General features: G+C 44.5%; 2 protein-coding genes across 3 annotated transcripts in view; one reads left to right on the plus strand and one right to left on the minus strand.

Annotated features, from left to right (window-relative positions):
* Positions 1-1725, minus strand: part of XNDC1N (XRCC1 N-terminal domain containing 1, N-terminal like) — a 51116-nt gene extending 49391 nt beyond the window's left edge. The window contains exon 1 of the mRNA XM_058446642.1: positions 1512-1725. The gene's annotated coding sequence lies outside the window, so the exon portion shown is untranslated. The remainder of the gene's footprint in view (positions 1-1511) is intronic.
* A 464-nt stretch (positions 1726-2189) lies between these two features.
* RNF121 (ring finger protein 121) overlaps positions 2190-13417 on the plus strand; it is a 67392-nt gene continuing 56164 nt past the window's right edge. For both annotated transcript variants that reach the window (XM_032166838.2, XM_058446779.1), the window contains exon 1: positions 2190-2268. In XM_032166838.2, coding sequence (XP_032022729.1) covers positions 2206-2268 — 63 coding nt within the window. In that variant the 5' untranslated portion in view covers positions 2190-2205. The remainder of the gene's footprint in view (positions 2269-13417) is intronic.

A 13417-nucleotide genomic window follows, 5' to 3' on the forward strand; every position in this document is an offset into this window, starting at 1 on the left:
CACCCCTCTGCACTCCAGCCTGGGTGACAAAATGAGATTCTGTCTCAAAAAAATGAAATAAAATAAAATAAAACAAATAAAATAAAGACAAATAATTATACCTAAAAGGCTGGGTACAGTGGCTCACGCCTGTAATCTCAGCACTTTGGGAGGCAGAGGCTCAGGAGGATTGCTTGAACCCAGGAGTTCAAGACCAGCAACATAGTGGGACACCGTCTCTACAAAATATTTTTAAAAATTAGCCAGGTGTGGTGGCACATGCCTATAGACCCAGGTACTCACAAGGCTGAGGTGGGAGAATTGCTTGAGCCTGGGAGATTTGCTTGAGCCTGGTGTGAGAAGTTATCACGCCACCGCACTCCAGTCTGGGCGACACAGCCAGACCCTGTATCACTCAGGCTGGGCACAGTGGTTCACACCTGTAATCCCAGCACTTTGGGAGGCCGAGACGGGTGGATCACTTGAGGTCAGGAGTTCGAGACCGTAGCCATGACCCCATCTCTACTAAAAATACAAAATTACCCCGGGTGTGGTGGCGCCTACGTAGTCCCAGCTACTTGGGAGGCTGAGACATGAGAATTGTTTGAACCCAGTAGGCAGAGGCTGCAGCAAGCCCAGATTGAACCACTGCATTCCAGCCTTGGTAACAGAGCGAGACACCGTCTCAAAGAAAAAAAAAAGCACTCAGATTAAAAAACAAAATGAAACACAATACAATACTATATAGTCATGGCTACATATAATTTTTAAAAATGGATTGGGAGAACACAAGCTAATTCTAATTCATAATAGTTGCTTCTGGAGAGGATGAGAGGGTAATGGGCTTGAGAGTAGAAAAAACAGGTAAGTTTAACTTTTATTGTATTATCTAGCTTTTAAAAAATAAGCAAATAAATCATAATGCTAATAGTCAATTTAGGGTGATGGGTGTACAGTATTTACACCCATTCTCCGTATTAAGTGTCACAAAATAAAAATAATTATTTTTAAGTAAATGGGATGCCTGTAGATGATGTAAATAATTCCCTGTAATTTTCTGTTGGTCCCATCGTAAAGCTGACTTTTCTAGACGTTCTGTGGGCTCACAGGCCATCCTAGTTCCATTCACCAGACAGATCCAGGCGGACGCCCAGAGGCGTGTGAGCTGGGGCTACAGGCTTGCAAGGTATCGAGTTCACTGGCTGCTGAAAAATCAGTTACGAAGGTATACGTAGGGATAGAACAGTGAATGGTGTATAAAAAGGAGGGTAAGGCAGAAGCTGGGGCCGCAGGATGTGGGTTAGAAAAGTGTGCCGAGGTGTGTGAACTGGCATGACAGCCTAAGTAACATGCGGAATGTGGGGGCCCTAGAGGTCCCGCAAAGCTCTTCAGCTCTCAGTTTCGGGAGCTCAAGCTGCACCGCTGCTTTCACGGCTCATCGGGAACAGGCTGCTCAGTTCATTTCCTTGATGGCCACCCCTCCTCCCTCTCGGCCACTCCCCTCCCCATCAACAAACCCCAACGCCCCTCACCCGGGACCGTGGACCTCGAGGAGCCACCGTTGCCTCAGATCTCGGAACACCAACTTATTCTCCCGCCAATTCGGCCTTCTGACCTTCGCCTTCTGACCCCGAGAGCCACTCTTCCGTCTTCCGTAGCACAGGAATGCGTTCTGGGGCTTCAAGAAGCTGCTGTTTTTGAAAATGATTCCTACCGAGGCAAGACGGCAGGTGCTGCAGCCCGGAAAATACATTTGCGTGTGTTTTAATGTTTATTTTCACTCACTACAACTCTTTCGTGGAGGGAGCGGAATTTAAACTTCCGGGTCAGCCTCAGTGCAGCTTGGGAAACGTAGTTCCTAGTCCCCACGTCTCGCTCCGTGGGCCCAGCTGAGGGAGCGTCGCGAAAGTTGCCCGTTTAGGAACGCTCCCATTTGGCTCTCCAAAGGGGAGAACTGGTTAAATAGTTGCACTGAAAATAATGCGATTCAAGTTTCTCATTTTCCAAGGACGCTCCCTTGCTGAAGCTTGCAAGGGCACGGGACTCCTCTCTCCTTGATCCTGAAACATGCAGCAGGTAGATAACCTCCTGATCCCTGACAGCCTCCGCCTATTTTGATGCCCCGCCCCCTCTGCTGGAGTCCGAGCCGCCGATTGGCTAGGAGCACTTGAGCGGCGGAAGCAGCTGTCTCGCGCGGGGACTGCGGTGAGGGGGCGAGCCGTGAAGATGGCGGCAGTGGTGGAGGTGGAGGTTGGAGGTGGTGCTGCTGGGGAACGGGAGCTGGATGAGGTAAGCGGAGTTGAGAGACGAGGAGAGACTCAACCTGAGACTGAGGGGAGGGGCAGTGAGGTATCGGGAGGTGAGGGTCTTAGGAGAGAAGGGAAAGACCCTGAGAGGGAAGGAGCTGACTAGGGGGCGGGTGCGTGGAGAGCGAAGTCAGAGGCACCCCTGACTTGGGGACTCCGAGGCGGCCTTGGGAGTAGAAGACTTGCATTAGCCTCAAGGGTGGAGATGGAGGACAGAGAGAGAGGTCGGAGGGGTCGGGGTGTTAAGATTTTGTGATTACTAGCTGGGTGTCTTAGGGTAGGACCGAAGGGCTAAGAGGTAGTTTGAGTTGGAGGGGCGTGAATTTCTGCAGGGGAAGGCTGGGCTTCCACTGTGGGAGAGGACTCTGTCTAAGCCTAGGGTGGGGGTTGGGGACACAGACCGGGAAAGAGGGCTAATCCACTAGTAGTATAGCTTTGAGTTATCTTAAAGTTGAAACTGTTTTATTTGTCGTTACATTCTAAGACTTTGTATCTAATGCATGCTCAGTAAAGTTTTGGCCAACGAATGAAGGAACAAGTGGATGAATAAATGATTGTATGCCGGAATTCATGCATTTATTCACTTAATAAACATTATGACTTTTGCTCCGGGTCCTGGGCCAGGTGCTAGGGAGACAAGGGGCCCCTCCGTTGAAGAGCCCACAGTCTAGTGGTGGGAGACAGACAAGAAGACTAGTCATTGCATTAGAGATATAATGGTGGCACTGAGAAGTGTGCAACATTTCAGCTTGGGATAGGGAAGGCTTCCCGGAGTTGCTGAGTTTTAAACGATAAATAAGTGTCTCTCTCTCTCTCCTTCTAAACTTAGGAGTTCCTTGAAGGTGAGCTCCTTGAGATTGTATGTTCCCTTTACCTATCTAATAGGCATTTAAAGACTGGGGTATTAAATTACCAGTGGTCCTTAAAGGAATCACTAGGAGGAAGGAGATGTTGAGTGTGAAAGGAATGAAGGGACAGGGCAGAGAAGCAGAGAGAGAGGTGAAAAGATTCTGAAACCATAGAGACATTGATAGCTAGTGGTGTTTGTGATCTTGCACATGCCAGCATATGGACAAAGACATCACAGAAATAGAAGGAAGGGGATTGGTTGTCAGAGATAGAACCAGTGAGATCTCTGAGGGGTCAGAATCTTAGAGGCCCCTTGCTGTGTGTTGGGTGTGGGAAGAGTGGGGAGGATTGGGGATGATTGAAGATGAGGTTCAGAGAAAGGGAGAAGTGGACTTGGGAAGCAATGACTGTTGCCTGGTGGTGGGATGAGTTGGAGGAGTTGGATTACCTGATTGGGATCATTAAGGTGGGAGGAAGGGACTGAGAAACTGACAGGTGATCACAGCAGGGGAATTGTTAAAGAAGTGTTGTAGTCTTCTACCTCCCAATCACTAGAGACTACAGGTGTTTGGATACCGGTTGGTTGGTTAGGTGGAGTGGTTGTGGAAATGACCTCCAAGACCCCTTCTAGCTTTTACATTTCTGTGATTACAATTGGCTGTGGTTCAGTGAGATATATTTGAAGATACTTTGGAAAGGGTAAATACTGTATTGAAGTTCTCATTTATGGTTTGTTAGTCATGGGCTCTCCCTTGAGACAAGTATCTCTCAAAGCTGTAGTTACGTATGTCAGGGTTCATTGAGATAAAGAGCAGAAGTTTTGGCAGAGGAGAAAATAACATTTTCTTTCTTTCTTTGTTTTTATTTGAGATGGAGTTTCGCTCTTGTTGCCCAGGCTGGAGTGCAGTATTACAATCTCGGCTCACCACAACCTCTGCCTTCTGGGTTCAAACGATTCTGCTGCCTCAGCCTCCTGAGTAGCTGGGATTACAGGCATGCACCACCATGCTCGGCTGATTTTTTGTATTTTTAGTAGAGACAGGGTTTTTACATGTTGGTCAGGCTGACCTCGAACTCCCGACCTCAGGTGATCCGCCGGCCTTGGCCTCCCAAATGTGCTGGGATTACAGATGTGAGCCACTGCATCCAGCTAAGAAAATAACATTTTCATTAAGACATTTTTGATTTTTGTTTCTTAGCTTTTCTTTATTGTTTTAAGGACTTAAGAGCTTCTAGTAGTATAATAGACTTTACAGAGTATCATGCATAGAAGTTAACTTCATATGAAACCACTAGCATTTATTCCAGAAACCTTGTTACTTGTTTCATTTCCTGAGAAAAGGTATAATCTGTTGTCTGGAAATTCCGTGTGGACCGGTTCTATCTTTTTTGTTGTTGTATGTTTGAGAAAGTAAGCTCTGAGAAGCAGGAACAGTCATCCCTTCAAGCTCCAAAAATAACAGAGGTCTGGTCTGGCAGACCTTAGTTTGTATTTGTTTCTACTAATGTCTCCCCAGCTGTTTCTTTGCAGCCTTAGCTTGTGAAAGAGCAGGTGAAATCCATCTTTAATATGTAATTATGGGGTCTACCATGTGTCTTGCACTGATAATTCAAAGATGAGTAAGACAGGATCTTTACCAATTTACAGTCGAGTGAAGAGACATGCAAATAGCGTATTATAGTACTAGATAATTGCTGTAAGGGAGGCGTGTAACAAATGCAGTGGGGCACAAGAGATCAAGCACTTGAGTCAGCTAGGGGGAGTCAGTAAAGTCTTTATGATAGAGATGGGTATGAGCTGAAAAAGGTTGGCTTTACAAAAGAGCAGTGGTTTACATGTGGCATTAATCTTGCCCCCTGTGTAGCACTTTCTGTTTGATTGATAGACTCTAATGTGGAGCCGAGATTATAATTGGGTAATGGGTAGCCTGGCTAAGATGGAGTTGGTGTACTTTTCTACTTCTTTGGAAAGAAGGTACACGCTGTGTACATTCAGGATATTATACCTATGTTTTCCAATATTAGATGCCATTAGCATGATACGTAGTCTGGAATAGCATTCATTCATATTCCTTTTCTCCTTTTTTGTCTGGTTTCATTAATACTTTCTCTAGAAGTTGAGACGTAATTTAGGCTTTCCTAATGGCTTCTTCCTTTAGAGGGATGAATAGAAAAGAGGGTTTAGGAAAAGAGCTACCAGTAGAAAAGGCTACTATTTATTCAGCTCTTACCATACACCAGCCTCTGTTTAAAACCCTTTACCTGCATCATCTCATTTATTATTAACAGTAGGCCTGTGAATTAGATGGAGTTAACCCCATTTTATAAATGAGACTGAGGCTAGAGAGGTTAAGGAACTTTCCTAGGATTCCACAGTTTGTGAGTGGGGAAGTACAGCTTCTGATCCAGGCCTGCCTATGCTATACGGAGCTTAGCCCATGCTATACTGAGCACTTGGGTTCCATTTCTTACTCCACTATTTGTGCTCTAGGGGGTGGGTACTTTAAAATTGTATAGCCTTAATCATCTTGTGTAAAAATTGATACCATATATTTGATAAGTGGCTGTGATTCAAAAGAGCATTTTGAACCTCACATTTGTGAGGAAGGTTTTATTAGTATTCCCTATTTGTGATTGAGGAAACTGAGGTTCAGAGGATTTGAGATATGCCAAGGGTCTTGAGACCACCAAGTGGTGTCACAAAGATTTAAACCCACGTTTCCAGATTCCAGAGTGTTTGTTTCCCTTCATTTTAAAGACCCAAACTCTTTTCTTTGTGTATAAAAGTTCCATTTTCAAAACATAAAGCAGCATTTCATCCCTGAGGGGATCAAAATGAGGGTTAACCAAAAGAATATTGGTTTTTCCATACAGGTCCTTAAACTTACTGATAACTGGTGGATTCTGCTGAACCCCTTTTCAGGAGGAATGATTAGCCTGTTGGTAGTTAGGGAGAGGAGAGATGGGCCTAGCTAGCTCAGGTCAGGTATTAAACTGGCCATGATGACTGCCTAAGGTCAGTTCTGTCTCTCAGCCTGCCAAAGTACAGCATGCTTGAGATGCTAGTAGGATAAGATGTGGGTACCAGTTAGGCGGCCCAAAAGCCAATCTACTCCTGGAGCTAGTGATTTCCTCCTCAAAGGGGAGGCTAACCAACCTCTGAGAGGAATTAGATGCATCCTTTTGGCACAGAAAGCTAGCTTGGGAATTAAGGTAGAAAAGCACTTCAATACCCATTAGGGCCAGCCAGGGCATTGCCTGGCTAGTGCCTGTGAATCTGGATGTGTCCACTTCCAAGTCCTTTTTGTCTGCCAAAATGATGTGAAATCATGCAGATCAGTGAGGAGTTTCCAGCTCAAGCCAGAGTTCAAAGTGGGTATCCCAGCCTGCAGCTAACTTGAGGTATTAATATTATTGCCTCAAGTGAATAATTTACCTCTCTTTGGCCCTGTTTTGCTCTTGTTAAAGGAGAAGATTGGACTAGACTGGTGGTTTTTAAACCTTTATTTAGTCATGAAACCTTTTATTCAAACAAAATCTAACTCTGAAGCCTTGTCCTTGAATGGATTCAACAGAACCCCTAAGGTGCTTGAAGCCACCCTTTGAAAACCAAGGATTTTTCTGTTATAGTCCACTGATTGGGTGACCCCACTTTATGCTCCCTCAGCCCGCTTGTACTTTGCCTAGCCAGCCCCACCAAGCATTATGAAATTGTCTGCCTTCCTCACTAGATTGTAAGCTTTGTGAGAGAGCAGAGTCCAAGTGTATCTTGCTCACCATTGTATTCTTTTCACTCTGCATGTTCCTGGCATACAGTAGGCACCCAATAAGTATTTGATAATCATTGTTTTTGATTAGTAGTATGATAGCTACCATTTAGTGGATGTTTGTGATATGCCAGCTCTTCTGCCTAATGGTATATGCTTTTTTATTAAATGTTTATGACATCCCCATGAGAATTGGATTATTGGATGAAATCGTCTCTAGCTCTTTCTGGCTCTAGCACTCTATGTACTGTTTCTAATTACTGCCAGGGTTTTTTGGTGCTGTCCAGTCTGCCTAGAATACCTTTCTTTTCCCTTATTGCCTTTTGAAATTACACCTGCCCTTTAAAGTTCTAGCTCGCTTGGCTTCTTGGACTATTCCGATCTACACTGATACCTTTTCCCCCTGCCTTTTATGGTTTTCTCTGTTTAAGTTTGTTCCCTCATTTCTCAACTTAGTCTTCAAACTTCTGAAACATCTGTGTGCCAGGCACTTTGGTGTGCCTGATAATACCAAGATGGATAAAGTGTGATAATTGCCCTCAGAGAGTTCACAGACTGGTATGGGTAGAGAAAGAGTGATAAGTACATGCAAAATATGTCACAGGTGCTGTGATAGTGGGGTGGGTGCAGTGGGCACATCAAGGAGGAAGTGGCAGTCAGTGTTACGTCTCCTCTTCCCAGCTAGGTTGGTAAACCCCCAGCGGGCAGACTGGAAGTTCCCATCCCTTGCTTCTTCAAGCAGTAATCACTGGTTTTTTGTTTGTTTGTTTGTTCTTTCTCCTGTGGTTCTCTCCCTATAGACATTTAGTAAATGTTCCTTGTTGCCAGGGATTTTCTTCTCTAGAGATTTTTGGTCCAAGCCAATATCTTACTGAGGGATCAAGGCATATGTGACTGAAGTTTAGACTTGGATATCTGACTACCTCCGAATTTTTTTTAGGCATGTAAAATGAGTGGTGGCAAGTGTAGTGGGGAAAAAGCCATAGGGTAGTAAACAGTGGGCTCATATTCTAGACTAGGAATAGCAGATTTGTTTTATCTCAGAGACAGCCACCTGATCATAGATGCTTAGAAGCCTGTGTCGAGAAGGATTCTGAGGCCAGGGCTTAGCAGAAAAGAGTGCTGAGGGTGAAATAATACAGATTACTTATTCTGTGCCTAGTCCTGTGCCAAGTGCTTTAAATTTATTCTTTTTTTTTTTTTTTTAGATAGTCTTGCTCTGTCACTCAGGCTGGAGTGCAGTAGAGTGATCTTTGCTCACTGCAACCTCGGCCTCCCAGGCTCAAGTGATTCTCCCACCTCAGCCTGCCAAGTAGCTGGGACCACAGGTGTGCACCACCATGCCTGGCTAATTTTTTGTAGAGACAGAGTTTCACCATGTTGCTCAGACTGGTCTTTAACTCCTGGACTCAAGCAATCCTCCCGCCTTGACCTCCCAAAGTGTTGGGATTACAGGCATGAGCCACTGTGCCCAGCCCTTAGATTCATTATCTAATTTAATACCATAACCTTATAAGATATGTACTATTATTATTATCTCATTCTATAGGTGTGGAAGATGAGGCATAGAGAATTTAAGTAACTTGCCCAATGTTATACAGCCAGGTAAATGACAGAACTGGGGTTCAAATCCAAGACTACTTCAGTGCTTGTGCTGTTAACCACAATGGGCAATATGAATACTCTATACTGTCCATCCTGTTCTACGCTAGACATTTCCATTATGTACATTTGGGTCTTCCTTTCCGGAGGTGTTTAACTGGAGTCATGGTATTTGTCTTTCCCACCAGACTGTGTTCTCCTCGAAAGGAAGGCCTATTCATTCCTATATCCTTTGTTCCTGGCATAGAGTATGACTCAATAAATGTTTAAATATGTGAACTCAGGAAAGATTCCAGTCCCTCTGTACCTCAGTTTTTTATCTGTGAAATGATAGGTTTGGACTAGGTGACTTTTGAGATCTCTTGCAGCTTTGAAAGACTTGGATCCCAGAGTTTTATTTTGGCCATGTTTCTTATAACTCTCATCAGGTACTCCGTAAATACTAGTGAATGAATGAATGAAGACATAATTTTTTTTTTTTTTTTTTTTTGAGACAGAGTCTCTCTGTCGTCCAGGCTGGAGAGTGCAGTGGCGTGACTTTGGCTCACTGCAGCCTCTGCCTCCTGGGTTCAAGTGTTTCTCCTGCCTCAGCCTCCTGAGTAGCTGGGACTACAGGTGCGTGCCACCACACCCGGCTACTTTTTTGTATTTTTAGTAGAGACAGGGTTTCACCGTGTTAGCCAGGACGGTCTCCATCTCCTGACTTCGTGATCCGCCTGCCTTGGCCTCCCAAAGTGCTGGGATTATGGGCGTGAGATTATAGGCATAAGCTACCGCGCCTGGCCTATAATTATTCTTAAGAATCTGTGCTAATAATTAACATTGGAATGACAATTAAAAATGGTGATGGGGAAGGAGTAGACAAAAAGGCTTACATGTAACCTCTTATTCCATCACCTTTGACTTTGGAATTCAGTCAAAACCTCATGCTCTGGCAGATACCCTGGCAGATTCCCATTTGAATTCCCATTCTAATACCTGCCACCCCCAGCTCACCCTTGCTTTTTTTTCAGGTCACTTTTTTATTTTTTAAGAGACGGAGTCTCGCTCTGTCACCCAGGCTGGAGTGCAGTGGCGCGATCTCAGCTCACCGCAAGCTCTGCCTCCTGGGTTCACGCCATCCTCCTGCCTCAGCCTCCTGAGTAGCTGGGACTACAGGCGCCTGCCACCTCGCCTGGCTACTTTTTTTTTTGTATTTTTAGTAGAGACGGGGTTTCACCGTGTTAGCCAGGATGGTCTCGGTCTCCTGACGTCGTGATCCACCCGCCTCCCAAAGTGCTGGGATTGCAGGCGTGAGCCACTGTGCCCAGCCTTTTTCAGGTCACTTTTTATTATGGCTTAATAACACATCTACTTCCAGAAGGAATTTAAGATGTCATTCGGTCAGTAAAGGGGTTAGGAGAGAGAGGAAGGAAAGATGAAGAGGAATGTTTTAATTCTTTGAATGCAGGGACTATTTTTCTCATTTTTGTACATTCCTCAGTGCCTTGCCCAGTGCTTGGCACATAGCCCATATCAATATATTTATTGAGTAAATGAGAATGCTTGTAGGTGTGGATTCTGTTAAGGATAAAGGGAATGTTGACTAAATCGCAAAGGTTGACTGGCATGCATACTATCTGTTCTGGAAATAATACAATAGCCCCTATCAGTATTTGTTTATAAACTTCCTATGAAATATTTTCATTGAATTCATTTAAATTAATGCCAAATTGCTCCTTATCAGTGAGTCATCGGCACTGCTTTCTGCTCCCATAGCTCCCTGTACAGATTTCCGTCAGCACTTACCATGTCGTGTTGTCTTTTGCATTAGGCAGGGAACTCCTTGAGGGGACTGCACCTTATCATTTTTTCATCTCTGTATTTTCAGCACCTAATCTTGCACAGTGGCTAGCATGGAGTAGTTATTTAAATATTTGTTGAACTTGGATTTTTATTTTTTATTATTTTTATTTTTTATTATTTTTATTTTTATTTTTTATTTATTTATTTTATTTTTTTTGAGACAGAATCTCGCTCTGTTTGCCCAGGCTGGAGTGCGATCTTGGCTCACTGCAACCTCCGCCTCCTGGGTTCAAGTGATTCTCCTGCCTCAGCTTCTGGAGTAGCTGGGATTACAGACACTGCCACCACGCCCAGCTAATTTTGTATTTGAAACTGAATCTTAAATCTAGTCCATCCACCCATGTTTAACATCCCCAGAATATGGACACCAGTGTGTATGTGAATCCCTCTAATGATAGCGAACTAATCATTCCATGGTCAGCCTATTCCTCCTTTGAATGCCTCTGTCGGAGTGTCCTTCAGATTGGATTACATTCTTATTTCTGTATTGCTTCAACTTTTTAGTCCTCATCGTACCTTCGCAGATTCTGCTTCTTTGCATCTCTGACTTGCCATGGCACAAACACTGCCAGAGAATGCCTCTGGGGGATGTAGGCCCAGTACTCCTGGCTTTATTTGGTCTGAAATCTTACTCCATGGAAGGCAACCCAATATAATCCATCTTGTGTCATTCCTCATCTCCATGTTATTTCTTTGTGTTTTCCCTTGAAGTCATTTGTTACCTCTACTCCTCAGAGAAAAATCTGTAGGTAAACATAAACTCATAAGTTCCCTCTAAAGTGCAGCTTTCCCAAGAGGATGCTGGATCATGGCCATGGGGCTTTTGGCCCTGGGCGGCTAGGGAGAGACTGGGGAAAGGGGAAGCAGAGAGCACAATCCCTGCCAAGGTTTCTGTTCGTTTTGTCCTCCTTTCACAGGGTGTTATCAATAACTCAATGCACTCTGTTACTTAGAAGCCTCATGTAACATTTTACTCCCCGTTGCCCATAGGATTGAGCCTAACTACCTCTGAGCTTGTCATTTAGTGCCCTGCGAAAAGTCTTTTCTCCTATTTTAATAACAGGAATAGCTAACTTTTGTAGTGCATACTATGTGCCAGGCAGTAAAGTAAGCATTTTACATGTGTAATCTCTTAATTTTTTTTTTTTTTTTTTTTTTTGAGACAAGAGTTTCACCCTTGTTGCCCAGGCCGGAGTGCAGTGGTAGATCTCTGCTCACCACAACCTCCACCTCCTGGGTTCAAGTGATTCTTCTGCCTCAGCCTCCTGAGTAGCTGGGACTACAGGCATGTGCCCCCACGCCTGGCTAATTTTGTGTTTTTAGTAGAGATGTGGTTTCTCCATGTTGGTCAGGCTGGTCTCGAACTCCCGATCTCAGGTGATCCGCCTACTTCAGCCTCCCAAAGTGCTGGGATTACAGGCGTAAGCCACCACTCCCGGCCTTAATTCTTTTAAGAAACCTTTTATTTGAATTTACTTTATCCTGAATTTATTCTCCTACCATAAGTTTTTGTTTCATCCATTTCTTCTGGGATCTTTTTCTTCTGTGCAACCACCTCTTCTGGTTAAGGAACAATTTTTTCCTTTTTGGTAGGATCATCTCAGTGTGGCAGGTGAGCTCATGTACAGGTTAATTTGGTTTTGAGCTCTATAAATATGGCAGTGCATCTTGGGTGCTTCATGCACTTGGATATGTTCGATGACCAGATAATCTATTAATACACCTAGACTCTTTTTTTTTCTTTGAGACAGAGTCTCGCTCTGTTGCGCAGGCTGGAGTGCAATGGTGTGATCTCGGCTCACTGCAACCTTTGCCTCCCGAGTTCAAGCGATTCCCCCACCTCAGCCTCCCCAGTAGCTGGGATTACAGGCACCTGCCATCATGCCCGGCTAATTTTTGTATTTTTGTAGAGATGGAGTTTTACCATATTAGCCAGGCTGATCTTGAACTCCTGACCTCAGGTGATCTGCCCACCTTGGCCTCCCAAAGTGCTGGGATTACAGGTGTGAGCCACCGCGCCTGGCTCATCTAAGCTGTTAAGTTCAGCATTACTCTGCATTTTTAAGCATGTGCAGCAAAAATTCACTCTTTTTGGGCCACCAACCCTGTGCCCAGCCTCACTGTTTGGCTTAGGCACACTTACTCACTCCACAGTTGTAACAATGGAATGGCTTACATGGCTTCTATAAAGTGACATCTTTCAGATACTTTGTGGCTTCTTGGATTTGCATTGCCCGCCCGACCCCCCCAACTTCCCTCCACCCCCATGGCCTGGGCAGTTTCTTGAGTCTCCTTAAAGTGAATTTGAAGATTTTAATATCTTGATTTGCATGATTTTGTGGGGTGTTCTGGGTCAAGTTAATAGCCAACCATTTTCACAGATCATCTTAGGCTGCTTACTGGAAGAGGAAAAGCTAATTCTATTTTAATACTGTTATGATCTTAATTTTCCAGATGAGAAAAACTGAGACACAGAAAAGTAATTTATTCAGGGTCACACAGCTTGTAAGTGGAGGTAGGATTTGAACCTGGTGATACAACCTCATGTCTTCATGTTATAGTGTACACTATTGCTGGTATACACTATGACATGGATTCACTATTTTCTTTCTTTCTTTTTTTTTTTTTTTGAGACACAGTCTCGCTGTCGCCCAGGCTGGAGTGCAGTGGCGTGATCTCGGCTCACTGCAGGCTCTGCCCCCCGGGGTTCATGCCATTCTCCTGCCTCAGCCTCCCAGGTAGCTGGGACTACAGGCGCCCGCCACCACGCCCGGCTAATTTTTTTGTATTTTTAGTAGAGATGGAGTTTCACTGTGTTAGCCAGGATGATCTTGATCTCCTGACCTCGTGATCCACCCACCTCGGCCTCCCGAAGTGCTGGGATTACAGGCCTGAGCCACCGCACCCGGCCTGGATTCACTATTTTCAAAAGTCACTATATATTTATTGTGCACTTAATTATGCCAGGTACTCTTTTTAGTCTTGGGAATTAATAAATGGACAAAGAGACTATCTCTGCTCTAAAGAAGTTATGGTCTAGTTGGGAGAGGAACCCATCAAGTGATAATG

The sequence above is a fragment of the Hylobates moloch genome, unplaced genomic scaffold (genome assembly GCF_009828535.3).
Source record: "Hylobates moloch isolate HMO894 unplaced genomic scaffold, HMol_V3 SCAFFOLD_11, whole genome shotgun sequence".
NCBI classification, from domain to species: domain Eukaryota; kingdom Metazoa; phylum Chordata; class Mammalia; order Primates; family Hylobatidae; genus Hylobates; species Hylobates moloch.